Below are 26,318 nucleotides of genomic sequence, written 5' to 3'. Positions count from 1 at the left end.
ACAAAAAGACAAATACTCTGAGTCCACTTATATGAGTGGTCTGATACACAGAGACAGGGAAGTAGAAAAGTAGGAGCCAGGGGCAGGGGGAGAGAGGACGAGGAATTAGTGTTTCATGGGGACAGAGTTTCAGTTTCGCAAGATGAAAAAAGTTCCGGAGATGGGGATGGTAGCACCACAGTGTGAACGTGTTTTATGCCCCTGAACCACACATTTAAGAATAATTGAGATCAGCAGGCCCCTGGGTGGCTCAGCCGGTTAAGCGTCCAACTATTGAGTTTGGCTCAGGTCATGATCTCACAGCTCGTGAGTTCAAGCCCCGCACCAGGCTCTGCACTGACAGTGTGGAGCCTGCTTGGGATTCTCTGTCTCAAAATAAATAAACTGACTTAAAAAATTAAAGTAAGGGGCCCCTGGGTGGCTCAGTCAATTAAACATCCGACCTCAGCTCAGATCATGATCTCACTGCTCATGAGTTTGAGACTCTGCTGACAGTTCACAGCCTGGAGTCCGGAGCCTGCTTCAGATTCTGTCTCTTCTCTTTGCCCCTCCCCCGCGCGTGCTCTGTCTGTCCCCCTCTCTAATATAAATAAACATTAATTTTTTTTAATTAAAATAAAATAACAATTTTTAAGATGATACATTTTATGTATGTTTTAGCACAATTTAAAAAAAGGAAAACTATAAAAAGACAATTGGCACTATGGGATTCCTGCCCAAAACCCACCACCTCAGCTCAACTGCAAGAAAATACCAGAAAACCACCCTGAGCAACAAAAAGATAGAGCAGTTCTCATCAAGGGCTTGAAGGTCACAGATGACACAGAAACCCTAAGCAGTGGCCCTGGATCAGAGACCAAGGACACACGACGACCAAATGCGACATGGGAGCCTGGACGGGATCCTGGGCCAGAAAAAGGTCACACTGGTGGACATCTGGGGAAATCCAAAGGCAGTCCAGAGTCTAGTTAATAGAACCGTGCTGACACCCACACTGACACGTGACATGTTCAAGGTGGTGAGGAGGTAATGAAATGGTCTGTGCTTCTCGCTGAATCCAAAACTATCTCAAAAGAAAAAGTGAAGAGAAATGAATAAGCCCACTGCCCCCGCCAAACAAATCTGAACAGCCATGTGGCGGCATCTGTCACATGCCAAACCATGGCCCACGGGTGCAAAGGGTGAGACCCTGCCCTCACAGCTGTCCCACGGGGCACCCTGATGCCAGTCAGGCACAGAGCTATGTCCTAACCTGTACAACTGTACAGATGGGAAACTGAGACACCGAGAAGTGGAGTCATTTGAGGGAAGCCAGCAGAGGCAGGGCTTGAGCCAGAGAGAGCCACTTGGCTAGTCGCTGGGGTGATAGCGGGGGACACAAGTGGCCCCCAGCAGGGCCCTGTTATGGACCCTCAGGGCTCCTCCCTCTGCAAGGGCTGAGCCAGCGGTGAGGGAATTAGCATCTCCTTGCCACCTGCAGGCAAAGACTGAGGCTGCCGGGCCTACAAATCACTCCCGGGGCTGTGCATTGATTCCGTGATGATTTAATGAGCCGCTCCCGTCCTAATTACAGCTATCAAACCCCGCCTGCCTGGGAGGACAGAAGGAATGGAGAAAGCACGATGCTCACAGGTGCAAAAGGACCCGTAGAAGAGGGCAGCAGGTTCAGTTACTTGAGAAACACTGAACTTACTGAGAAAAGCTTTTTAGCCAGGCTGGGCGTGGACACAGTGACCGCTTTGCGAGACATGCTCTGCCGCCCTATGTCCCCAAGCCCTCGGGTCCGAGGACTGGCCGGCCCTGCAGAGCTAGCCCCAGGCACTCTGCCTGGCTGGGACGACACTTCCTCCCAGAGATTTCCAGGCAAATGACCAGCTGGCAGTCACCCCCCCCCCCGCCCCCGCCACCCCACCCCACCCTGCGCCCAGGTGAGCCGTGTCAGATGCACGGAAGAAACAGGAAGTGCTTTAGGTTTTCTGTTTTCAATTTTCATAGTTTTGAGACATAAATGATTTTTTTTTTTTAAGGGAAAAAAAGGTGTGGCGGAGAGCTTCCCTGCAAGCCCAGCAGCAGGGAAGGCAGGCTGCAAAAGTTCTCAAGGGACTCCACCCCTGGACAGGGAGCCCTAGGCAATGAGGGAGAGACCATGGAGCATTTAGGCTGTATCTGGGAATGAGTGCTGGTCCACTAGCTGACTCAGGAAGTCTGTCCTTCCAGGCAGAGACTCACCTCTCTGGACAGAATGCCACACCCCAGCTTTGGGTTGAAGCCCCCATGACCAGTGGGGTGTCAAGCTGGGACCACAGAGAAAGAGGAATTTACGTATGAAATTAGGACTCCAGGTCTCTTGCAAAAATGCCTTTCCTCAGTACAGGGGCCCCCAGAGCACAAAGTCAAGGCTATTTAATATACCCCCCCCCCCCACCTCATCATCTGCCTCGGGAATCAGATTCCTGATTCTTAGATGAAAGAACATGTGCCAAGTCAGCAAGTCCTGGTTTGTAATGAATCTAGCACCCATGACCTCTGGGGGGCGGGGGGCGTGCGTGGAGGGAGGAGACTCCTGCCCCAGTCTCCTCTCCTGTCCCTGCAACCCCTCATATGGCAGTCAGAGGAATCTTTGCTAAACCTACATCTCACATCACAGCCCTGCTTAAAACCTTCCTAGAGCACCCCACTACCAGACCCTGACCAGGGCCCACAAGGTAGCATTCCCCGAGCTCGATCAGGTCAGGATTCCCCTCTATGACAAGCTTCAGGGTCTCCATTCCCATGGCTCGTCCTCATCCCCCGGGCTCAGTTCAAACATTGCCTCCCCCAAAGGGTGCCCACCCCATTTCACTCTCTTAGAGCCATGACCTCAGGGCTGGGGACCAGCTGGCCACTGTTTCCAGTGACTTGTTCAGCAAGGCATCCCCACAACACAACACCAGGTAGGTGCTCAATACATACTGACGAGCAATGGACCTTCCAGTCCAAACTGTGGCCACTGCAGGGAGACCTCACTGGGCAACCTGGACACTTCTTAATGCTGTTTCCCAGGGCATCATGCTGCCCCAGGCCCACTGGCCCCAAGCCCACATACGTCTGCAGTCCATCCCATAATACACCACGCATGGTCAATACTCAAACCTTCTCCCTAAAGTTGTTCAGGCAGACTGAAGCTCCAGAAAGACCACCATGTTCCCACCTGGGTCCTTGGCCCCTTGGCACCATGTTATGTGTTCCAGATTGATAACAGGAATACACAACACATTCTTGGTATTTAAGGGGGGTAAGCCTGACTGTGTGGTGGGAAGTTGGCCCTTTTAAAGGACGCTTGCACCTAGGCAATTCCAGAATGAACTGCCCTCAAGGAAGTCACAGTCCAGTGTCTGCTTAGCACCTGCTGAATGCCCACTACGTGCCTGCTGAGTATCTGCTGAGCATGTCCTGTGTGCCTGCCGAATTCCTGCTGAATGCTTGCTGAACACATACTGTGTGCCTGCTGAATGCTTAAGTACTTATTGTGTGCATGCTAAATGCCTGCTGAGTGTCTGTGGTGTGCCCAAGAGTCCACTATGTGCCTGCTGCCAGGTACCTGCTGAGCACCTGCTAAGTACACACAGTGTGCCTGCTGAACACCCGCCGCCTGAAAAGTGCCCACTGAGCGCCGCCATGCGTTCACTGTGCACACACCTCCAGGAGCTCAGCAGCAGCGGCCACGCAGTGAGCATCTATGTACTGGCCCGATTCCGGATGCCTTACGTGCATTAACCTAAAGCTGACCACAGAGTGACCAGAGACCACCGTGACCTCTGCTTCACAGAGAGGAAGCAGAGCACAGAGGAAACTCACCCGGATCTAAGCTCACCCAGAAGGAAGCAAGGAGAAGCCTAGCAGCCATGGCCCTGGGCTTGGCACCAGGTGCTACAGAATCCCCCCACATTTTCTGTACTTTGTTTCCATTTGGCAAATAATAAATATTGACTCTCTCTATGTCCTTGGCCCGTGAGGCAGGCAGTGGTTTCCTTGTTTGTGCACCTGGACCCCCATCCAACCGGCAGCACCATGGCTACGCCCAGCCGGGGCTGGGCACCCACCTCTGGCATTGGGCTGGATGTGGTAGCAGGAGGAAGGAGAGGGGGTCAGAGACACCCCAGCCAGAAACAGGGGGCCATTCCATCCCATGAGCTCCAAAGCAAAATAGGACTCTCCCACCCTCACCCCTGGTTCTCTGTGGTTCCCCCATCACAGTGAGCCCCACCTTGCCCTCCTTCCTCTGACCTCCTGATTAACTCTGTCACTATTACCCCCTACATGTCCCAAATCAGCCCTCCCTTTGTCCTCACCATGGCCCACCCTAAGCTGCTGCATACCCCCTCCCTGCTATGGAGCACAAGGACACACAGGTAAGGACACACAGGTGAGGCCACACCTGGTGCATGCATGCATGGGGACAAATATGATGAATGTCTGGTTTGCAAAAACCCAGGGACAACCTTCATGATCCTCAACAGATGGATATGAACTAAAGTCCAGCATACAAAAGGGTCCCTCTATGCCTACGTTAAGAAAAACATGAGCCCCAGAATCAGGCATGGGTTCAAACCTGGCCCCTCCACACACAGTGAGCCATATCACCTCTCCCACCAGTTTCTCATATCTGCAACAGGAAAAGCAGCAGCTCTTTCTCGTGGGTTACTGCAACAACCCACTGGCCATACACACGTGGGCTCTAGCAAGTCTGGCTCCTGCCACTCCCTGCATCTTCATGTCACTTATGTTGTCATCCTGCTGGAACCTTCCATGGCTCCCCATGGCCCACATGCAGGGTCTGGCCCAGGGCTCTCCACCACCTGCCCCACCTCCCTCGCCGCTGCTCTGCCCATGAAAGTCTATGCTCCTAGAGCGCAGGGTTCTAGGAGCCCGGAAGGCTCTGCTCCACCCTGACCGGCTGGCAAACTCCCAGAGCAGTGTGAAAAGAAAGAAAACATACAGGACACTGGGTTAGTCCAACTCGGATCGAACCCCAACTCACCTGTTTCTAATGCTCTGTGACATTCTCCAAGCCTCAGTCTCCCCCTCTAGAAACTAGGGAGGATACCATCGCTGCCCGGGGGTGTTGTTACCTGTTGCCAGGCTTGACGCTCGAATCTCACGGAACCGGGGCTCCACCCAGCCCTTCTGCGCCCGCACAACCCCAGCATATCGAGGGCTGCAATAGCAGGGTTGCTCAGCCTTAGCACCGCAGACACCTGGAGACAGATTATCCTCTGGGAAGGGGCTGTCGGGGTTGGGGGGGCACCACAGGTGGGGTGGGGCTGTCAGGGCACTGCAGGGTGTTGAGCAGCATCCCCACTCCACCCACCAGATACCAACAGCATAGCATCCTCCGGCTCTAAGTCCTGACAACCAAAAACATCCCCAGATGCTGCCAAATGCCCCTGGAGGCAGAAATGGATGGGGTGAGCACCAGGCAGGTACCACGCATCTTTGATGCTTCCAGGCCACATCCCACCCCTGACATCGCCACGGCATTTTCCAGAGGGTCCCATTTGAAAAAACTCCCTAGCACCAAGTACTCTGAATCCTAACCGCTGAGCCTGCAGAAACAGAAAGCCCCCAGCACCAGAAACCAGAAAGCCCCCAACACAGAAAGCAGCAGAAAAGGGCTGACACTTAGCCTCCCACCATACCTGCAATGGCCCAGCTCTGACCCAGAGAAATCTAATTAATTCCAACCAGGACCAGAAGGCCCACTGCAAGGACAGGAGTCACTTTGCACTGTACCCCTGGCCAGCTTTAGGAACAGTGACAGTGGAACACCTTCCTTGGCTCTATGGACCAACAAATACCACCGTGCCACCAACCTACCGCCAGACAGCTGGTTCACACCCCTGACCAAGGCTGGCCCTCTCCCTCTGCTTGGCACAGCCCTGGTGACCACAGTGCACAGGCCTCTTGGAAAGGCCTGCACGACAAGGTCTTCAGGTCCCCACTCAGAATTCAGGCTCCCACAGTGGATCTTCAGAAGCAGAATCTGGGAGGAGTCCAGGAGTTTGCATCCTTCATCTCCAAGGTGGTTCAGGGGCCCCGGAAAGTGAGAGAACAACTGCCCACCATCTTCCCAACCTTCCCTGTTGCTCTAAGTCAGCAGGTCTCAAACTGCAGGACAAACCCATTGTCCTGGGGCCCACAAACTCCTTCTACAAAGCGCCAGACGGTACATATTGTCGCCTCTGCAGACCAGGTGGTCTCCGTCAAAATGACTCAACTCTGCCATAGATGAGACATACACGAATGGGCGTGGTCGTGTTCTAATAAAACTTTATTTACAAAAACAAGCGCAGCTTACTGATCCCTGGATTGGCAGGTTAAAAAATCAATTCTGCGGGTCCCCACTACCATTCTACGTTAAATAGAAGAAAACTGATTATATCTACTTTCCCCAGGTGTTGACAGGGTCAACAAAGGGAGGGCTGGACTCCTTGGAGAAAGTTGTTTTGATTTTATGTTTGCTGCTGGGTGCTGGGAAGCCACAAAACACAGATTTCTAATCATGAGTCAGTCAAGGAAGTGAGCAGGTATCTTCGGGACTAAGCCCTCAGCTCTCATCCTGTCCCTCAGCCGGTCACACACTCCTCTTGCCCAGCAAGTGTTTGCTTAAGCCCATTTTCACTGTGTTGGGCACATGCTCAGGAGCGGAACTGCCATGTGTATTGATTCAGCAGGTGGTGGCAGGTGGTGACAGGGTGCTGTGGTAGGGTCCACCTGTTCTGGGGAATCCAGGAGGACTTTCTGGACCTGTAGTGTGCATGGAACCAGGGGTGTCTGAGACCGGGCATGAGCTCTGGGAAGGGTTCTCTGCCCAGGACCTCAGGCTAGTGGGGGACACTCAACAGTCACCTGTGGGAAGCACGCATGGAAAGGCTGGAAACAAGGCTGGGGCTCCCTCCTTTCAAATGACAACTTAGAAGCTGGTCTCTTGCAGGCTGTGGAGACTGCAGCTCCCAGCCTGATCTAGGAAATGACTTTCATAGGGAGAAGAGCCATGGGTCACACACAAAGGGCCATGTGATGCACCCCAGAGCCACCACTTCTGTAACAACAATAGTTAATGACAGAAAACATGTATTCCCGGGTCTAAGCCGCCAGAGGAACGTGGGTTTAGCTGCAGAAACAATCACATCTCAGAGAAGCCAAGACCCAAGTGAGACCAAGCATGCTCTGGCAAGCGATAGAAGGTTCTAGTTTATGGTTTTAATTCCTTGTTTTGGACACGTTCTGTGCGATTGTCTCAGGGCTGAGCAGCAACTCTACTTCCCAGCTAGGACACCACTCTGGGCCTCAGTTTCCCCATCTGCACAATGGGGAAGACGACACCTCCTCTCTGAGGGGGGCTGAGCATCAAGGATCAGGGACTGAGTAAAGGCCACATGGTGCCAGGCAGGGATCAGGAACCAAGGGTGCAGAGGGCAAACTCTACCCACCGCCTTAGGATACAACCCCAAATACTCATCTCGCCCCCCGGGCCTTGCTCCTGGTGTTATCCCTCTGGTTCAGTCACCACTGGCCTGGGGGCCAGCAACGGACTGTGGGTCTCCAGTTCCTGATGACAGACGAATGAAGGGTGCGCTCTAGGCCACACGGCCTGTGCCAGTGAGCCAGAGAAGGACGGATGTGTGCATCTGCAGACAGCCCCCAGGCCCACTGTCCCAAGGTGGTTTCAACAAGGCACCCAGACTCTGCCTTAGCCAGGGGAGAGAGTGACCTGGGGCCGCCATCACAAACGACCCCAAACTGAGAAGTGTAAAACAAGAGGACTTTACTCCCTCACAGTTCTGGAGACCACACGTCTGAAATCTAAGTGTCAGCAGGGTCGCATTCCTTCCGGAGGCTCTAGGGGAGGATCTTCCTTGGTCTCTTCCAGCTCCTGGGGGCTCCAGGCATCCTCGGCTCACGGGTGCAGCACTCCCGGCTCTGCCTCCGTCATCACATGGCCTTCTCCCGTATGCGCCTGTGTGTTCTCCTCTTATGAAAACACCAGTCACTAGATTTAGGACCACCCTAAACCCAGTATGATCTCATCTCGAGTTCCTTACCCTGATTTCATCTACGTCTTTTCCAAATAAGGCCACAGCCACAGGTTCTGGGGGGCAGGACGTGGGCAAATCGTTTTAGAGGCCCCTATCCTGTTCAACTCAGTGTGCAGCTCACAACCTGGAGAGCAGGAGACTGCTGGGGCTTTCTGGGGGCGGGAGATGGCTCACTCCATCCTCTCAAACAGAGCAGCTCGGGGAGTCCTGCGTGCGTGTGTGTTGAGGCTGCAGATGGCACCAGACACTTGAAGCAGCCGGCACAGAGGCAAACAGTGCCAAAGCCAGGACTGGGGCCAGGACCGGGGGCGGCCTTCACGCTCAGCTAACCCGAGCCACCGCTGCGCTATGCCTGCCGCCCAGGGACCCGTTTTCCTCCAGCCTATGCAGAGCCACCCCCATAACAGGGTAGGGCCAGGAGAACACCCTCCTTCGGTGCAGCCATAACTGGCAGCCCTGGCTGGGCCGCCACGGACTGCTCGGCGTGTGGGCTTTCTCTGGCCCAGGTGCTGCTCCCTGGGATGCTCAGTGATCAGTCACACGCAGAGCCTGCTGTGTCCTGAGTCCCGGGAAGGCAGGTGACACACCCCGTTCCTTCCCCTGGCTCCCGCCACGAGATCTACCCGCACATTCAGACGGCTCTGTTGCCGAAATATCACCAAAAGCCACCGATCCTGGTCACTGCCACAGACACCTCCTTGCTCAAGTCACCTCTGCCCAGTCCCCGACATAGGTGCTTAAGCAGCCTCTCACCAGCTGCCTGCCCTTGCCCGTTCAGCTCACAGCCATCTTTGTGAGACATGAAGAGTCCTCGAATGGTGAAGCGGGGAGTTACTCTTCGGCCAAGCACCTCCGTTCCTTGGTACACACTCAAGGGAGAAGACCCACAGCCACACAAGCTCCTGGGCGCGTATGTCCGCGACAGCGATACTCACAATGGCCAAAAGGCGGAAACAACCCAAATGTCCCTTGATGGATGAATGGATATATGGAAAGGAGCGGAGCCACAAAATGGAGTATTATTCAGCCTTAAAAAGGAAACGACGCACAGGCCCAACATGGTGGATGTACTTAATGCCGCTGAGCTGTATGCACAAAAAGGGTGAAGGTGGTAAATTTTATGGCCTGTGTATTTTACCACAATTTTTATAAAAGGAATGAAGCACTGACACACACGACAATGTGGATGAACCTTGAAAACATCGTGCAGAGTCAAAGGAGCCAGACACAAAAGGCCACACCTTGTGCGATTCCATTTACATAAAAAGTCCAGAACACACAAATCCATAGAGACAGAAAGCAGATTAGTGGTTGCCAGGGGCTGGGGGAGGGGGCATGGGGTTTCCTGCTGGAGTGATGGAAATGTTCCCAAGTTGACTGGCGATGGCTGCACAACTCTGTGAACATACCCAAAACCCCTGAATAGTACGCTTTAAGGGAGTAAACTGAATGCACCGGGAATTGCACCTCAATACGCAAAGGCTCGCCATTCACCATCACAAACCCTCCCAGGGCCCCTCCCTTGGTGAAATCCAGGGCTCGACAAGCCACTCTGACCTCACCTCGACTCTTGTTCTCTCTACATGCCAGCCTCACAGTCTTCTCATGTGTTCTCTCAACCTCACCAAGCCCTTCCCACTTGAGGGCCTCTGCACCTGCCTGTCCCCCACCTGGGGAACTCTTCCCCAGTGTGAGGGGCTCCATCTCACCACCAGGATGTCAGCCCCCCACCCTCGCCAGTACTAGCACATCACTCTGTTGCCTCTCTCCAAGAACATATGTTTTGTTCATTTGCAGGGATTCTCCTATCCCCCCTACAACCACACTCGCTCCCCCAAGAGCATGGCCCTCACATGCCTCGTATGCTGCCGGCTCCCCAGCACCCGAGATAGTCCCTGAACAGTCCCTGAAATGTGCCGCTGCAACTTTACAGGTCAGGATTCTGAGGCCCAGAGAGGTTAAGAGACCTGCCCAAAGTCACACAGCAGAGCACCACCGCCCTCCCTGCACCTCGGGCCGCCCCAAGTCTGAGGACAAGAATGGAATACTCATGCATCCACCCCTCTACCCTGCAATTTCAAAGTGGTCTCCCTGACATCACACCCCATGCCAATACCAAATCTGGTCCTTGGGGTCCCTGTCCCCGGGTGAGGTGAGACAGCATGGATTTATACAAAAAGGCACACGATACTGACATGCCTACCATCACCAAGGACTGTAGGCTGACACATGGGAACTTAAGTAGCCCTGCTCATTCCAAGAGTGGACATGCTGTCAAAGGATTCACGGGAAGGAGCAGGTACCAAACTGGCCATGTGCCGCCTGTTCACATGTAGAGGTGAAACTTCAGCATCTATCACAGGGGAAGGCGATGTGGAAGGCTGCAGCCACGGGTGGGCAGAGGGGGTGCCTGAATCAGGTGTGTTCACTTCACCTGCACCAGGCACCACAGATACGCCACTCATCACATGCAATGGCCAAACGGGGTTGGAAAGACTTTGCTCATCCTGGCCCCAGGTGTGGGAAAAGCCATCAGCCTGTCCAAAATGGCACAGCCATACAGGTGGGTAGAGAGCTTTGAACTCTATCTGCCCAGGTGCAAAGGTTGCACCCCTGCTCATTCAACCTTTCCTCCAAACTGAAGGATTTTTAGCCTAAGCACTGCTGACATTTGGGGCTGGATCACTCTCTGTGGTGGGGGACATCCATGAATTTTGAGGTGCTGAACGGCATCCCTTCTTTACCTACTAGATGCCAGTAGCACCTCCTCCCCCAGACGACACGACCCAAATGTCTCCAGACATTGCCCAATGTCCCTGAGGGACAGAATTGCCCCCAGTACAGAACATTGCTCTGTGTCACAAAATCCAGTGTAAGCTCACCTCCACCCAGGGCTCATACCCAACTCCCAATGTAAAAGAAGACAACAGAGAGGGAGGTGGGAGACAGAAATGGTTCCCAGGACCGAGAGAACTCCTATCCACGTATCTTAAAAATCTCTTCTAAATCCATCAATAGATGACAGAAAAATAAATGTGGCCCTCCTAGTCAATGGAGTATTACTCAGCCATTAAAAGCAATGAAGTTTTTTTGATAATATGCTACAATGTGCATGACCCTTGAAATTATCGTGCTGAGTGAAAAAAGCCAGACACAAAAGACCACGTGTCGTATGATCCCATGTATATGAAATGTCCAGAACAGGCAGATTCATAGAGACAGAAAGTAGACTGTGGTTGCCAGGGGCTGGGGGAGAGAAAAATGGGGGGCTGGGGGACAGAGAGGAATGGGGAGTGACTGCTGGTGGGGATGGGAATTCTTTTGAGGGTGATGAAAATGTTCTGGAATTCGCCACCGGTGATGGTTGCACAACTCTGTAAATACACTAAAAAACACTGATTTTTACGCTTCCAACAAGTGAATTATATAGTACACGAATCAATAAAGCTGTTTTAAGAAACCTTTTTAACAACAATAATACATTTCCAACCCCGACACAGAACCCAGACCTCCAATCATGAAGACAGACATCAGCCTTGTGTGACCCCCTTCTTCTTCCTGCCACACTACATACAGCTGAATGCGAACACATGCTACATGCTGGAGACACGACGAAGTAGACATTGCTGCCCTCAGAAGCCCTGAGTTATGGGGACACTCGAGGCGCAAGCTTGCTTGCTTGCTTGCTTGCTTTACTTCATTCATTCATTCATTCATTCATTCACCAATTATCTCTTCTTCGACATCCTAAGCAAAAGCACAAGTGGCTGGAGCAGGAACAGGCAGTACCCGGTCAATGGTGGGCACCCCATCAATAGGTGCCAAACAAATACACAGAAATAGAGATTCGCATTCTAGCCCACACAGTCACGACCTCACAGACAAACAAGCAACTAGCTAGTAAATAACGTGACCCGAAAGTTGCACCTGAAGAATCAGAGACTGAGGCTCACGTCACAGAGGTATGTCTGCCTGGGACAGTCAGATCAGAGGCCAAATCCAGACACCGCCTATATAGGGGTCTGCAGCTCCCATCCACACCCTCCCCAAGGCCCCAGGGTGCAGGACAGGGGGAGGGTCCCACCACTCTGCAGGAAGCAGCAGAGACTTACTGTCACCTGTGCGAAGCGTGCTCTCCTCCTTGAACCAGAAGGAAGGACTTGCTAGGCACCCTTGACAAAAGAGGATACTGAGGCCCGGGGAGACTGGCACCTCAGTGCAGTCATTGGGCCGGAGAAACGGGCCCAGGAGAAAAGACAGACCTCCAGCTCCAACCCTGCTCAGGGCCCGCAGTGGCTTCCCAGGTGAGGTTAGTAACCTGGTCTGCCCCTGCGTGCCAAACACACCCATCAACCTGAGGAAGAACTGTCCCTCCACCCTGGTCCTGACAGGCCAGGAGCCATCCACGGCCAGCTGTCTCTTGTCTCAGTGGGAGGAACACAACCTGGTCCCCACCATATGGGCTACACGGGGAAGGGGTAGCTGTCTCCACTCCAAGCTCTAGAATGGAGGACAATCTGCCTTCCTGACCACCCTCAGGTCCCCACAGGAGAGGACGCCAACAAAACTTTCCCTCGGGTAACCCAAAAGAGAGAGGTACCGATCCCACCTCAAGTCTGCAAATGGGGATATACCTGTCCTTCCTCCAACACCCAGGGAGTGAAGGCACAGGTGACAAAGATGCAGAGACACCTGTCCCTTCAGACAGCAATGATGTCGGGGCAGCTGTTCCCCTCAGGCGGCAACGATGTGGGGGCACTGGTCCCACACCAGGTACCAACGATGCGGGAGCATGTATCCCCCTCCCCAGGTAACAATGATGCGTGCAAGCAGCGCCCAGTTCATACACCTCAGTGTCCTCCTGCCTCCCCTAGGTAGCAGTGATGTGGAGGCACCTGTCCCCCTCAGGTAGCAAGGATGTAGGGACACCTGTCCCTCCTCAGGTAACGACGATGTGGTGGCACCTATTCCCTCCAGGTAGCAGTGATGTGGAGGCCCCTGTCCCCTCCAGATAATAATGCTGTAGTGACACCTAGCCCAACCTCCAGGTAGCATAGATGTGGGGGCACCTGCACCCTTTCAGGTATCGGTGATGTGGGGGCACCTGTCCCGCCCACGATGCCCGGGGCGTAGGGACACCTGTACCCTCCGGCTGTGCCAAGCCCCGCCCCGCGGCGCGCGCCCCGCCCCCGCGGCGCGCGCCCCCCGCCCCGTGCACACGCCGGACACGCGCCCCCTCCCTCCCTTCCCGGCCCCGAAGGGTCGACGCGGGCAGCCCCCTTACCCGCGCGGCCCGCGTCAGGCTCAGGTCCTTCATGACCTCCTCGAAGGCCGCCGTCTCCTCTGCCTGCTTCTGGTTGTGCAGCGCGATCTTCTCGCTGAATTTCCGCGGATTGTTCGAAGTCGCCATCTTCTCGCCGCCACCTCCTCCTCCTCCTCCTCCTCCTCCTCCACCTCCTCACCCCCCCCCCACACTCGCCAGTGGCACCGCGCAAGCGCCGGCTGGGCCCGCGGGCGGCGGGCAGTGCGCAGGCGCCTTAGCGGTCGTGAGTGCGGCGCAGGCGCATGGAAGTAGCGCGCGGCGCGGGGGCGAGAGCGCATGCGCACGCCCCTCCGGCGCGTTCGTGTCCAACAGAGGAGGCGGGGCGGGGGGGGGGGTGCGGAAAGAGTAGGATTTGAGCACATGCGTAGTATGCAGACTCCTGGCCCGCTGGACAGCGGCCGTCTGGCTATCGGACGTGCATGGTTCGGGGACGGGTCCAGGCGCTGGAGCCCCCAAGAAGGAGAACGCCGAACCCAAACCTTTCCAGTTTACAAGGATGGGGCCAGCAACCCATAAGGACAGTTGGCACCCCGAGGCTTGCCGGGGCTCGAACTAGTTCAGCTTTCAGACCAGTTGAAGGAGTTGCTCATTCATGCATTCATTCATTCTACGAATATTTATTGAGAGCCTGTATGTGCCAGGCACATTGGAGAAAAGGCGGGAGCAAGCAGACGTGGTCCCTGACCTGATGGGGTGTGCAGTTGGGGGGAGGGAGGGGCGGGGACAGACATAGCCAATAAATGACCCAAGAACATTTCTGATGGAGATAATTGTGATGTGGAAAATAAAACTAGCGATGGACTGGCAGGCTATTGATGTTAGGGAGGGAGACTCCTACCGCCACCACTGTCAGGGAAGTAGGGGGGCGTCTGAACTGAGCCCTAAACCTTGAGCTCAGCCCCCAGCCCCAAATCCCAGGCATCATCTTTAACACGTTGCTTTCCCTATCACCTTACATTTGACCAGTTTCTACTCTCTGTATCCTTAAGCCCAAAGAACCAGAACTACAGGGCTTCAGCCTCTCTCTGCAAATTCCTCCAGTCTAGTCTTACTGAAGGAATGCAGCTTTGCCATGGAGTGCTAAAGGAAAGGTCCAGAAATCCCACCCAGACCAGACCCGGCAGTGAAAAGGGTAACAGGATCTTCCTAGTTGGCAGAAGAGTGACCCAGGGAAACGAGAGGTTCTGACATCTAACTGTCCCTTCCCAAGCAGAGGGACGACAACCACCAATATCAAAAGGTTTATATTCGGGAGGCTCCAGGAGTTTCCCATCATGGACAGGGCGGGAGCCAAGAGGGGCAGCTGGAGGAAAGTGGGACAGCTCTCATTGCACAAAAGTACTTTTTACTAGGGCAAGGGATGGCTGGAGGGGATGCTGGTGGTGATCACAGAGGGACATGAGTACTTTCTGAACATGCATTTATTTACACATTACAACAGTTTAGTGAACTGTCCATATTCAATATATATAAAACAGGATTTTTTTTAAGTTTATTTATTTTGAGAGAAAGAGAGATAGAGAGTGAGCAGGGGAGGGGCAGAGAGAATCCCAAGCAGGCTCTGCACTGTCAGCACAGAGCCTAATTGGGAGCTTGAACCCACGAACCATGAGATCATGACCTGAGCCGAAACCAAGAATCAGACACTTAACCAACTAAGCCACCCAGGCTCCCCTCTATATAGGTTTTAATTTTGAGTCTCCTGGGCACTGCCACGACTTTATTTTATCCTTTTTGTTCGTATGGTTTTGAGCACTTTCGTGGACTTCTAACCTTTTCCCCTAACAAGCATCTGCCATCCCCTTTTGGGTGCCAACAACCAACTGCCCTTCATGGAACACTCTGTAATTTTCAGTCGATGATGTGGGGATGAATTCACATCATTCAGTCCATGTGTGGGCTTCACTACCCCCTCTCCCCACAAATACCCCATCCCAATTTGGAAGTCTGCCAATCAACAGAGCACATTGCTTTGCTCTCACGGTTGGTTCAGGGCAGGCATGTGATCCTGTTTATCCAATGAGATCCAGTTCTGGAATTTTTGCTTGAACCACAAGACAGAAAAGCATCCTTTTTGCTTGGATGGCTGGTTTGAAAGAAAACACAAATTTGCCATTCCCGAGGTCACCTGAAGAGACATGGCCCAAGGGAGTGACCCCACACAGAGCAAAAAAAGCCAAAGGTAGAGCGACACTGAGGTCCTGGATCCGGCCATGCCTGAAGCCAAACACTCTGGCGTTACCATTTATATGAGCCAATAATTTATTCTCCTTTTTGCTGAAGTCGATTTGAGGTCCATTTTCTGGTCTCTGGCACTGACTGAGACTACAGCTTCTGTGAATCAGGTGCAGAGCTGGGCGTTCTACAGATATGGTTTCCAGTTCCTGCCACCATCCTGTAAGATTGGAGAGGAAATAGAGACAGAGCAAGATGGCAGCTGTCTGTAGCAAGTTGAGTGCCAGAGCCAAGCCTCAACCCCAGGGGTTTGTAAGGTTTAAATGATGTTAATACATGTCAGGTGCCTGGCTTATAATAAGTGGTCGAAATTGCTGGTTACTCTGATCACTTACATACATGCCTGCACCAAGCCAGTTTCCGGGCAGAGAAAATAAAAAAAATCAAAAAGATTTGGGAGGTAGCAGGGGTTATCAGGTCACCGAACCGGGCCATGCCCACAGAACAGAGGTGAAGAGCCAGTGCTCATCCTACTCACCCCCATTCACCCCACACCCAGGCAGTAACTCAATCCGTCCTAAACCCTGGTGATGAGTCAGAGGAAGCTGTGAGCCTGCTTATTGCGCAATGGCCGGACAGTGACCCAAGCCCTCCTCCGGCTCCATTGACCCCCAGCCCCGAGGAAGGCGAGGCTGAGGCGTCTGGTGACCAGGGTAGAACCCAGCCCTGCCGTTTTGGCTTTCCTCCCTCATCAAAAAAAAAAGCTGCTAACACTAGTGTGGTCTGGATGGGCTTCTCAGAGCAGCCCAGGGTCTCTGTAAATCAGGGCGGATCTCATGCTCCCCATCACACTCACGAAAAAAATCCACCCTCCTCCTGGCGGCTCAGGAGGCCCCCGTGCCCCTTTCCCCCTCCCTGGCTTCTCACTGCAGCCACTCTCTAGCCTCCTTGCTGCACCACCTCCGGATCTTGACGTGTGCTGTTGCCTCTGCTGGCTGCTTTTTCATTGTTGTGGCACCATCACAGTTGGCGCCTTCTCATCTTTCAGGGCTCTCCTCTGAGAGACCCTCCCTGAGGGTCCATCTGAAATATGCTCCTGTGTGCGTCCCATGACCCAGGAACATCCCACTCTCTGAAGGCAGCTGTTTCTAGGGTCCTATCTGCTCCCTGCTAGACCGACTGAGATCAAAAGCTGAAAGTATGTTCACCCTACCCGAACATTCCTGGGCTCAAGTTCCCTGTGTGATGCACAGAGGACACAGACACACCAATTCCTTACTCGTAAGGCTTATTCTCTATCCCTTGAAGGTTCTGAGCACTTCAAGCCTCATTTTATTTTTTTTAAGTTTATTTATTTATTTTGAGAGAGAGTGTGTGCGGGAGGGGCCGAGAGAGAGAGACAGAGAGACAGAGAGAGAGAGAAAATCCCAAGCAGGGTTTGCACCATCAGCATGGAGCCTGATGAGGGGCTCGAACTCACAAACTGTGATATCATGACCTGAGCCAAAATCAAGAGTCGGACGCTTAACTGACTGAGCCATCCAGGAGCCCTAAGCCTCATTTTATACTTGCCTGTTGATTCTGTTTTCCTGGGTCCCCAGAACTAACATAAAACTAAGCACAGAGGGAGGATTAGGAAGTGTTTGTTAAATGAATCATTTTCTGCCTGGGAAACTCCTATTCATCCCTCAAAACCCACCTCAAATGCCTCCCCAACACCACCACCACCACCACCACCCCCCCCGAAAGCCTATCCTCACCCCTAAGGAGAGCTGTATTCCTTGCTCTAGGGTCACCCAGTCCTGGGTCCTTCTCCAGCCAGTCCTGACCTAAAGGGGCTGGGAGTGTCCAATTGTTGGACAGTTTCACTTTATTTACAGAACACGTCCAAGTGTGAGCTAAGAAGTGAGTCCTTTTAAGCCACTTCCTGCTGGCTGCAGGATATAGTTTTCTCTCTCGGCTTCATAGCTCTGTCTAGCTCTCTTTGTTCCCAGTCGGCTTCTCCAACATCCTCTCCCACTCTTCCCTTTCTCGGGTCCGCTACTCCAGCCTTGCTGCATTCTGCCTCAGGGCTTTGCTAAGGCTGCCTCCCTGCCTAGAATGCCCTTCCTCTGCCTCCAGACCATAGCACCCCTCAACATAAAGCTTCTAAATACAAGCTAAATTAAAACCTAAACTCTAGGGGCACCTGGCTGGCTCAGTTGGAGGACCACAGGACCTTTAGTCTCAGGGTTGCGAGCCCCACGTTGGGTGTGGAGATTACTTAAATAAATAAAACTTAAAAAAAAAAAAAAAAGAAAACCCAAGGGGTGCCCGGGTGGTTCAGTTGGTTAAGTGTCCGACTATTGATTTCGGCTCAGGGCGTGAGCTCACGGTTCATGAGTGCGGGCCCCACATAGGGCTCAGTACTGACAACGTGGAGCCTGCTTGGGATTCCTTCTCTCTCCCTCTCTATGCCTCTCCCCCTCTTGGCACTCTCTCTCGCTCTCGCTCTCTCTCTCTCAAAATAAGTAAATAAACTTTAAAAAAAAAAAAAAAAACTAAACTCCTGAACATTCCTGTGTGGTCCAACCCTTAAGAATTCTCCAGCTCTGTGAAAAGAGGAAGGTAACTTCACCTCTCTGAGCCAGGCTGTCCTGTGTTAAATGTGGATGGTGGTACTCTTTCCCGCAGGCTCTTGGGAAGATTAAATAGATAATGCATGTAAAGCACTTAGCTCAGCGCCTGCTTCCTCGCAAGCATTCAATAACTGTTAGGAAAGAAAACCCTACCTCGAGATGTTAGTTTTCATGCCTTGCTTTTCTGCACTACCTTATATGGAATCTTAGTCAATCCGGGGTACCCACATCGGGTAGAGGTGAATTCGGGCCATCGGAGCGGGAAGGCAAAGAGAAAAACCATCCAGGGCCCGTCTTTGACTTCCAAACCAGGCCCCCATGAAAGTTTTGAAAGGCAAAGCAAGAGCCAGGTTTGATTATAAAGCAAGAGGGGAGAACCCGAAGGCAGCCAGAAATGCCAGACATGGAACTCACCCTTTACCCTTGAATGGGAAGAGGTTAGATGAAGAGCCAGACCCCTTATCCCCCGATCCCGGGCTGAGTTAGGTGAAAGGGGGGGACAAGGTGGGGTTGCCAAAGACCGAAGGAAGAAGCTGGAGCTGAGGGGCAGGAACTCCAGTCCCTCCCTGGTAACCACCCATGCTGAGGGGATGCCTGGGGTAGGTCTTCCAGTGACACCTTAGTGCCCTGCGACTTGGACAAGCTCCCACCGAACTCCCACACAGACCCCCTCGTTGCGGTCCAAGAGAACAGAACACTTACAGCCCCAACCTACCTGACAAAAAAGGAGGGCTGGCCACCAGGGGGTGGATTGGCTGCAGCAGTCGTAGAGCAGGCTTTTCTTTTTGGTGGCCCAGCGTCTGAGTCCCCATCCAAGTCTGGGGAGTCCCCATATGCCAAGGTAGACCCTCCCCCACCGACACCAGAAGCCTCTGAGCCAACAGTATGACGGATCAAACTACGGGCCTCAGTTCCCCCTCGGTCTCTGGGTCCTGCCCTTTGCAACATTACTTCATAGGTTGTCCTTCTTAAGCCGGAGGCTGTTTCCCCAGTGCTGATTTTGAACTTGGCCATGTCAGTTGCCTTGGCCAGACAACGATTTCCAAATCTGGACCTTAGAAGGCTCCCACGATTCCACTTGTCCTCTAGTACCACTGAAGAACCCATGTTGGCTAGCTGCTGGTCCGGGGATGTGACACAGGGGGATCTGTGCCTCCTGGATATTCCACAGCCTTGTACCCAGAAGCAGAGCATGCCCAGCCAGCGGCAGCCTAGAACAAGCACCCTTCAGCCGAGTCATAGACAACACGAAAAATAAAACATTCATTTCTGCATGCCATTGAGGCCTGGGGTTGTTTGTTACCCAGCAGTAGCAGCTAATACGCCGATGTACTCTTTTCCCAGGCAGCTAGGGCATACTGACACAGGACGTGGGCTAGGCCAACAGGACGTCTGCGTTCTGGAACAAGTGGTACAAAGAAATACCATTGAGCATCTGGTTTTCAGGGGCAGCTACGGCTGAGTGCCAAGGGCAGATGGCAGTACCAGCTGAGGCATCTGGATTCTGTGCTGAAGGCAGAAGTGTCCTCACCAGCCAGTTCCCTGGCATGATTTCAGGTGATCACTCTGGCTGCCACCCCCCCTTGATCTCTACGTTTTCTGAGCCTGGTTTTGCGGCCCTCCTGCCACTTCCGTGAACAACTGAATGGTCTTCCAATACACGCTTTTGCTATTTAAATTAGCCAGAGGCAGTTTCTGTTGCTGGCAAACAGAAACCCTGGCTTACATAAGATGGGGAACTCCCAGCATGTTACATTTATAATATAATTTTGAAACTGTTTGGGTTACAAGTATCAGAATTACCTGAGCACTAGTATCTTAAGCGACACAAACATCGTGATTTCTCATAAAAAGGAGTCCGGAGGTCAGAAGTTCCAGGGTGGGACAGGTGGCCCTGTGATTTCAGGGCTTTGGGAGGTGGCATCTCTGCACCTCGCTTAACGTGCTCCTCGTGGCCACAAGATGGCTGCAGAAGCTCCTGGCATCATGTCCTCACAGGAAGCAGTAAGGGAGGAAAGGGGGCAATAAGGCCTCTCCCTTGTCCAGAAACCCCCACCCCGACCTCCCCTTAAAGCTGGCTGGCCAGATCTGGGAAATGTGCCCAGATCAAAAACAACCCCGGCAAAAGGCATTGCCAAGAGTGGCTCAGCCAAATCCTAAATTAACCCCCGAGGCTGGGCACGCTGTTGCTGGCACCAAATCAGGGCTCTGTTGGTGAGGCGGGAGAAATGGCTGCCGGAATGGCAATAAGCAGGGTCAGCGACGAGACATAAGCTGGGGCCTTGTAGGCAGGAGCACGGCTTCATGGCCCTCTTGCCCTTGGGACCCGCAGGCAGATGGTGCCCGGGGACACTGGAGTGGATGAGGCTCTGCTCCCACCTCCCCATCCCAGGACCTCTCATTTGTGCAGCGAACATTCGGGCTGCGCTTCCAAGGCCAGGTGCCCCTAATAAAACCCGTGCACTGAGGCTCCACCATGAGAAGCAAACTCTCCGGGGCCTGTGAGAACACAGGAGATGGAGCTACGTTCTCGGAGACAAAGCCAGGGGCGGGTTTCCAAGCTGGCCAGGTCCGGGGCAGATTCCCACCTCACAGAGCTCCCCGGAGGCCCCCTTGGCCTCGCTTGCTGCGAGGCCCCAGAAGTCACACTTGGCCTGCCTCTAGCGGGCCTGAATCCCACCATCCCGGGAGACAGCGTTTTCCCACAGCCCGAGCCCAGGTGTGGAGGGAGGCTCCTGCCGGCCGCATCCAGGGCCTTGGTGGGGAAATGGGACATCTGGAAGCAGACGGGCTTTCCCCAGGCTCTGTCCCTACATGCGGTGGCTGGCCATCCATGGCCCAAGCCATCCTGGATGAAAGGTGAAGGGAGGAGATGAGCTGACAGGACCCAGAACCCTTTAGGATACCATGCAGAGAGGCCCGGCAGGTCCAAGGACGAGTGTGAGTGTATTTGTGTGAGCAAGTGCGTGTGCATGTCACTCAGCATACGAGCAAGGCTACGTGTGAATACCAGTGTGACCACGTCAACGTGCATGTCACAGTGCACGAGTGCAGGTGTGCACGTGAGCTTATATGCATGTGCGTGCATTTGTGCAAGCATGTGTGTGCAAATGCATGCTCCGCCTTTCTCTGAAGGACACAAACGTTCACCAAGTGAAGATTCAAGCCAGTTTCTGCTAAATTAAAAACAGCTTTTTCGTGTTTAAAGTTTACAATACGAAAAATAATTTTCCTTTCTTCCGGGGGGGGGGGGAGGTGGTGAAGAGGGAGGGGCAGGGGGCCCCTGAGAACATTCCATGAACCAGCCCAGACGGTTATGCACAATCGACCCGGTTAGATACGGCGCACCCCCCCCAACCCCACCCCCTGCGCCGGCACCCCTGCCAGCTCATTGGGGACAAGATGTTCTGAGGTGTGAGCTGATCTGGGGGGACTTGCAGCTGGCAAAAGATTCTCACTGCCCCCCTGAAGGGGCCATGCCTCTAGCAGGGAAGGGTTCTCTTTGGGGGAGCTCAGGTTGGGGAGGGGGGTGAAAAGGGACTGGAATGTTCTGGTAAGTCCCCAAAGGCTGCCGCTTTTATTTCAATGCCCCTGGCAGCATGGTCTCCTTCCTGGTTCCCAACCAAGTTTTTATTTCAACACTGCCCCCCACCCACACATCCGGCTTCGCTCTGGGGCCCCGAAGGCTGCTGCACAGGAGCACCAGGCCTGTGGGTGCATTTTGAGGGTGATCCTGGAAGCCTCCCATCTCAGAAAGCTGTCCGTGAACAGCAGGCATTCTCCACCAACATACAGCCTGGTCCGTGGCGAGGCCAGGCATGAGAGCCGGGGTTGGGGGCGATTCACGGAGCTCTCAAGCCCATATGGAATGGTGATGATTTCATGCTTCCTTTAGGACTGCCCTGCGTCTCCCCCATCATGGCCTCCAGGGAGAGGGGCTCCCTGGCTCCCCAGTCTCACACCCCAGGACTGAGCAGATGGAGACAACCTGCCAGGAGCTGGGGGCTGTCTGGTGGCCGGGGACGAAGCCAGCAGGCACATGGAACAACCTGGAGAGAGTCTCACCGAAGGCCACCCAGCCCAGGGCGGATCTGTCTTCTCCTCCAGTCCCTAGGTGGAAGTTCTGGCCACACTTCCCACTGCCCCACGCCCCTGAGCCAAAGGCCAGCCCCTCTTCCAGCCCCTCTGCAATGCTGGAAAAGGGTGAGGAGGGGAGAGGAGCCCCTAACCACACAGAGGACGTGAGGAATCTGTGACCCATCAGGCCCCACAAGCTCAGCGCTGGGCCCTCTCCATCTCTTCACCATAACATTTTTATTAAATGAAGGAAAATATTAGGAGACGACATCTGCTAAGATATGAGGTTAATTCTTTACACGGTGAGTGGGTCACAGAGACACAACATCAATCGTCCGTTAGCAGCAGAAGAGACACTTTAAGTTGCCCCGAGGGTACAAATCCCATTTATAAGATAGCAATGCCGGTGTCTTAAAAGAAGCAAAACAAAACCAAAGGAGAAAAAAAAAAACAAAAAAAACACTAAAACAGCAAAACCAGACCAAACCAGCTTTAGAGGTTTGACACCAAATCAAATGTGGCCAGAGATGCCCCAAAGCCCTTGAAGGGAAGAGCCTGCACCACCCGCCTGACCTCCCTTGCTGAGGGCACAGGCCCTGTGGCCTGACAACCGGAACATGGGATGGGTGGGGTGGGGGTGGGGGGGGTGGGGGGCTGGAAAAAGGGAGAGAAATAAAAATCATCAGACTTGTGGAATGCAGACACACTGAGAGATTCTAAAGGTGTCCCCCTAGCGTGTCGGCCCACTCCTCACTGAGGACCCCTGAGACGCCCAGCACCAAATAGAAGGCTGGGAAACCATAAGGACCCTCTCTGAGAGCCGGCTGTGTTTTCTCCTTCTGAGAGTGGATGACAGAACACGTTGAGGGAGTTGGGACAGGAATGAAGATAAGCGCGAGACCCTTGTCCAAGGCCATCCTCCCCACCCCGGCGGCTCAGGCTTATTGGGGGCAGGAACATGCCCACCCTTGAAGTCAACCCTGAGCAGGGCGCACCCCTGCCACCTTACCAGCTCCTGGAGGTCTGTGTGTTACAGAGTTTGGGGGGTGTTTATTTTTTAAAAACGCACAGTGCAAGAAACTTGGGAGGAGACAGGGTGCAAACCATGGGTTTGGGGCTCGACGCTAATGAGCTTGCATCTGAGCGTCTGAGACTGCCGAGCTGGGGGAGGAGAGAGAAGTGGGACGTAAGCCACACAACAACACCCCAAAGGAGACCCCGATTCCCTCCATGAGCGAGGATGCGGGGCGGGTGAGGAAACCCCCGCTGCCGTGACATGCCGGCCTCAGGGCCGGCAGGCTCCCTCGGTGGGCACGAAGCCAGGACCTGCTTCGGGAAGGAAGGAGGGACCCCAGGGGGAGGGGCCTTATCGATGCAGCAGGCCCCAAGATGTCAGGCCGCAGGCCGGGGGTGGGGGGGGGGGTGGGGGGGGGGTTCTGTGGTCCTCAGCCCCGGTGTGCGCTCACCAAAACCCCTGGCAGAGATGGCATGAGGCTGGGCCGGGTCCCACGGGTCCCGGGAGCTACCTCCTGGTCCCTGACCGAGGCAGCAGGACAGGGGCACAGGCGATGCCCGCGAACGACTCTGGGAAGTGCAGGTCGCGTTCCCACTCGTCCGTCTCTGTGTTGTACACCTGCACGATGCCCGTCACGTTGTTGAGACGCCAGTTATAGCCCCCCACAATGTAGATCTTCCTGTCCAGCAGGCAGCAGCCGGCCTCTGACTGGCCAGCCCGCATGGGGCTCACGCTGGTCCACTGGTCTGTCTCAGGCACGTAGTACTCCACGGCCAGCACGTCGAAGCAGCGGTCCACGTGGTCCATGCGGCCCCCGAGGGCGTAGATGCGGCCGCCGGCACCCACCATGGCATGAAGCACGCGGGGCTCGCTCATGGGCGCCTTGAACTCCCACTGGTCAGCGGCGGGGTCGTAGCAGTGCAGCGCCTTCTTGTCCTCCACCGAGATGCCGTAGCCCCCCGAGATGTAGAGGCGGCCCCCCGCCGAGGCGCCGGCGTGGCCCCAGGTGCGGCGCTTCAGAGAGCAGGCGTAGCCCCACTCGTTGCGCCGCGGGCAGTACCTCTCGACGGAGGCCAGGCTGCCGGCCCGGTTGCGGCCACCCGTGGCATACACCATGCCGCACAGCACGTTCAGCTGGAACTGGATGCGGCTCTCCTGCATGGCCTGCAGCCGCAGCCAGCGGTTCAGGTGGGGGTCGTAGCGGTAGCAGGCGTCCACCGCGCCCTCGCCGCTGCGGTACTGCAGGTGCTGGCCGCCCGCCACGTACACGAAGTTGTCCAGCACGGCCACGCACGTGTGGCTGCAGCCCACCTCCATCTCCGTGAGCTCGCGGAAGTGGCGGGCACCGGGCTCGGGCAGCTGGTACACCTTGCTGCTGACGGAGCGGTCACTGTCCGTGTAGGGCGTGCCGCCGAAGGCGACCAGGGAGGGCACGTCGGAGCGCACGGCCGTGCGCGGGGACTGCATCTCGTGCTGCCGGAAGGGTAGCACCTGGTAGTTGAAGGCCTCCAGCAGGTACTGCCGGCACAGCACATCCTCCACCATGATGTCCAGCGGCTGCACGCTGTCCACCAGGTCCGACGACCGCATGAGCGGGAAGCGGATGTGGCAGAGCACGTGGCTGGCGCGCGGCCGCCGGGCCGGGTCGTGCTGCAGCCAGCGAACCGCGGCGCGGAACAGGTCGATCTCGGCACAGCTCTGCAGCCGATTGCTCTGCAGGAAGAAGACGAGGCGCTCCAGCGGCAGGTGCAGGAAGTCCTCCTCCTCAGCGATCTGCAGGAAGTGCTGGAAGGTGAAGGCATCCACCGACTCCTTGAGCGAGGCCAGGCTGAAGGTGGTGGCCATGTGGCCGATGTTCAGGCAGGTCTCCACGCTCATGGCGGCCTTGAGGAACTCCTCGCACAGCTCCACCACGGGAAGCATCTGCAGGAACACGGCCGCACCCAGCACGTCCTGCACGCAGTCCAGGTCTAGCGTCACCTCGGCGCTATAGGCAAAGTCGATGATGTGCCGCAGGCCGCGGGCCGACACGCCTTTCAGCTCGATGACATCCTGGCTCGCCTCCCTCATGCCACCCGTGAACATGGCCCTGAAGTTCGGAAACACAGCATGTAGGCTCGGGGCTGCCAAGGGGCATCGTGGCCACCCAGGAATAGCCTGGCCCCTGGACACCGTGAGCAGGGCACGGCCAGCCAGGGGAAAGAGGCCAGATGCTCATTAAAGACACGCAAAAAAAAAAAAAAAAAAGAAAAGAAAGATTTTTAACCCACCCGAGCCACATGTCTTCCTACAAACGGCAACTCCCCACTCTGCCCCTCTATTTTGGGGCCAGGCTCAGCCCACGCAGGGGTGTGGAGTGCTAGGGCCCGCTCACGGCGGGGCAGGTACGGGTGGGCAAAAGAAGGCAAAACCTTGGTTTTGACGCTGGAGACAGGTGCAGCCCTACCTTGGCACCCGGCCCTGGAAGACCACACACACAGCAGGCTCAGGAGACAAGGTGGGGACCCCAAGAACACCGTGCACCATGGTTCTCAGAGCCCAGCCCCTCACCAGCAGGCACATGTGGGCCCGTGGCCCCACCTTCCCCAGCCTGAATCTCAGCCCTGTCACACAGGGATGGGGAGAGGGTTAGGGTTCCCCGGTCAGAGTACACGCTAGGAGGCCCCACCCAAGGTCACTGTCATTTCCAGAGAGAGGCCAGACAGTCAGGAAAGCCCCCCCACCCCCCCCGGGGATGACCCACAGGAGCCCTAGCCCACCGTGAGACTCCCAGTGAGTGACACCAGCTGTCAGCCTTTCTGCCTGCTCTGGAAAGCAGTGCTAGTGTGAGCATCAGTGAGAGAAACACGACCTGGGTCAGAGCACCCCGTGGCTTTTGGGGTCCCCCGTCAGGAGGAGGGGAAAGAACCCCAGCACCTGCTGGGAGTTCATCGGAGGTTCCTCTCACGGGGCAGATGTGCACTGTGACGGCTGACCAAGGAGAAGGAACTCCCCTCATCCATTCACCCAACGGATACCTGTCCTGAAGTCAC

The 26,318-nt window shown here is 54.9% G+C and overlaps 2 protein-coding genes across 12 annotated transcripts in view; both read right to left on the bottom strand.

Moving 5' to 3' along the window:
• Window positions 1-13,526, bottom strand: part of CRTC1 (CREB regulated transcription coactivator 1) — a 76,172-nt gene extending 62,646 nt beyond the window's left edge. For all 10 annotated transcript variants that reach the window (XM_045496720.1, XM_045496722.1, XM_045496723.1 and 7 more), the window contains exon 1: window positions 13,363-13,526. In XM_045496720.1, coding sequence (XP_045352676.1) covers window positions 13,363-13,488 — 126 coding nt within the window. In that variant the 5' untranslated portion in view covers window positions 13,489-13,526. The remainder of the gene's footprint in view (window positions 1-13,362) is intronic.
• An 8,961-nt stretch (window positions 13,527-22,487) lies between these two features.
• The window catches only part of KLHL26 (kelch like family member 26), a 28,778-nt gene continuing 24,947 nt past the window's right edge, over window positions 22,488-26,318 (bottom strand). For both annotated transcript variants that reach the window (XM_045496719.1, XM_045496718.1), the window contains one exon: window positions 22,488-25,375. In XM_045496719.1, coding sequence (XP_045352675.1) covers window positions 23,794-25,375 — 1,582 coding nt within the window. In that variant the 3' untranslated portion in view covers window positions 22,488-23,793. The remainder of the gene's footprint in view (window positions 25,376-26,318) is intronic.

Source organism: Leopardus geoffroyi, chromosome A2 (assembly GCF_018350155.1).
Source record: "Leopardus geoffroyi isolate Oge1 chromosome A2, O.geoffroyi_Oge1_pat1.0, whole genome shotgun sequence".
Lineage (NCBI taxonomy): Eukaryota > Metazoa > Chordata > Mammalia > Carnivora > Felidae > Leopardus > Leopardus geoffroyi.
The sequence above is the reverse complement of the archived record's forward strand: the minus strand, read 5'-3'. Positions and strand labels throughout refer to the sequence as shown.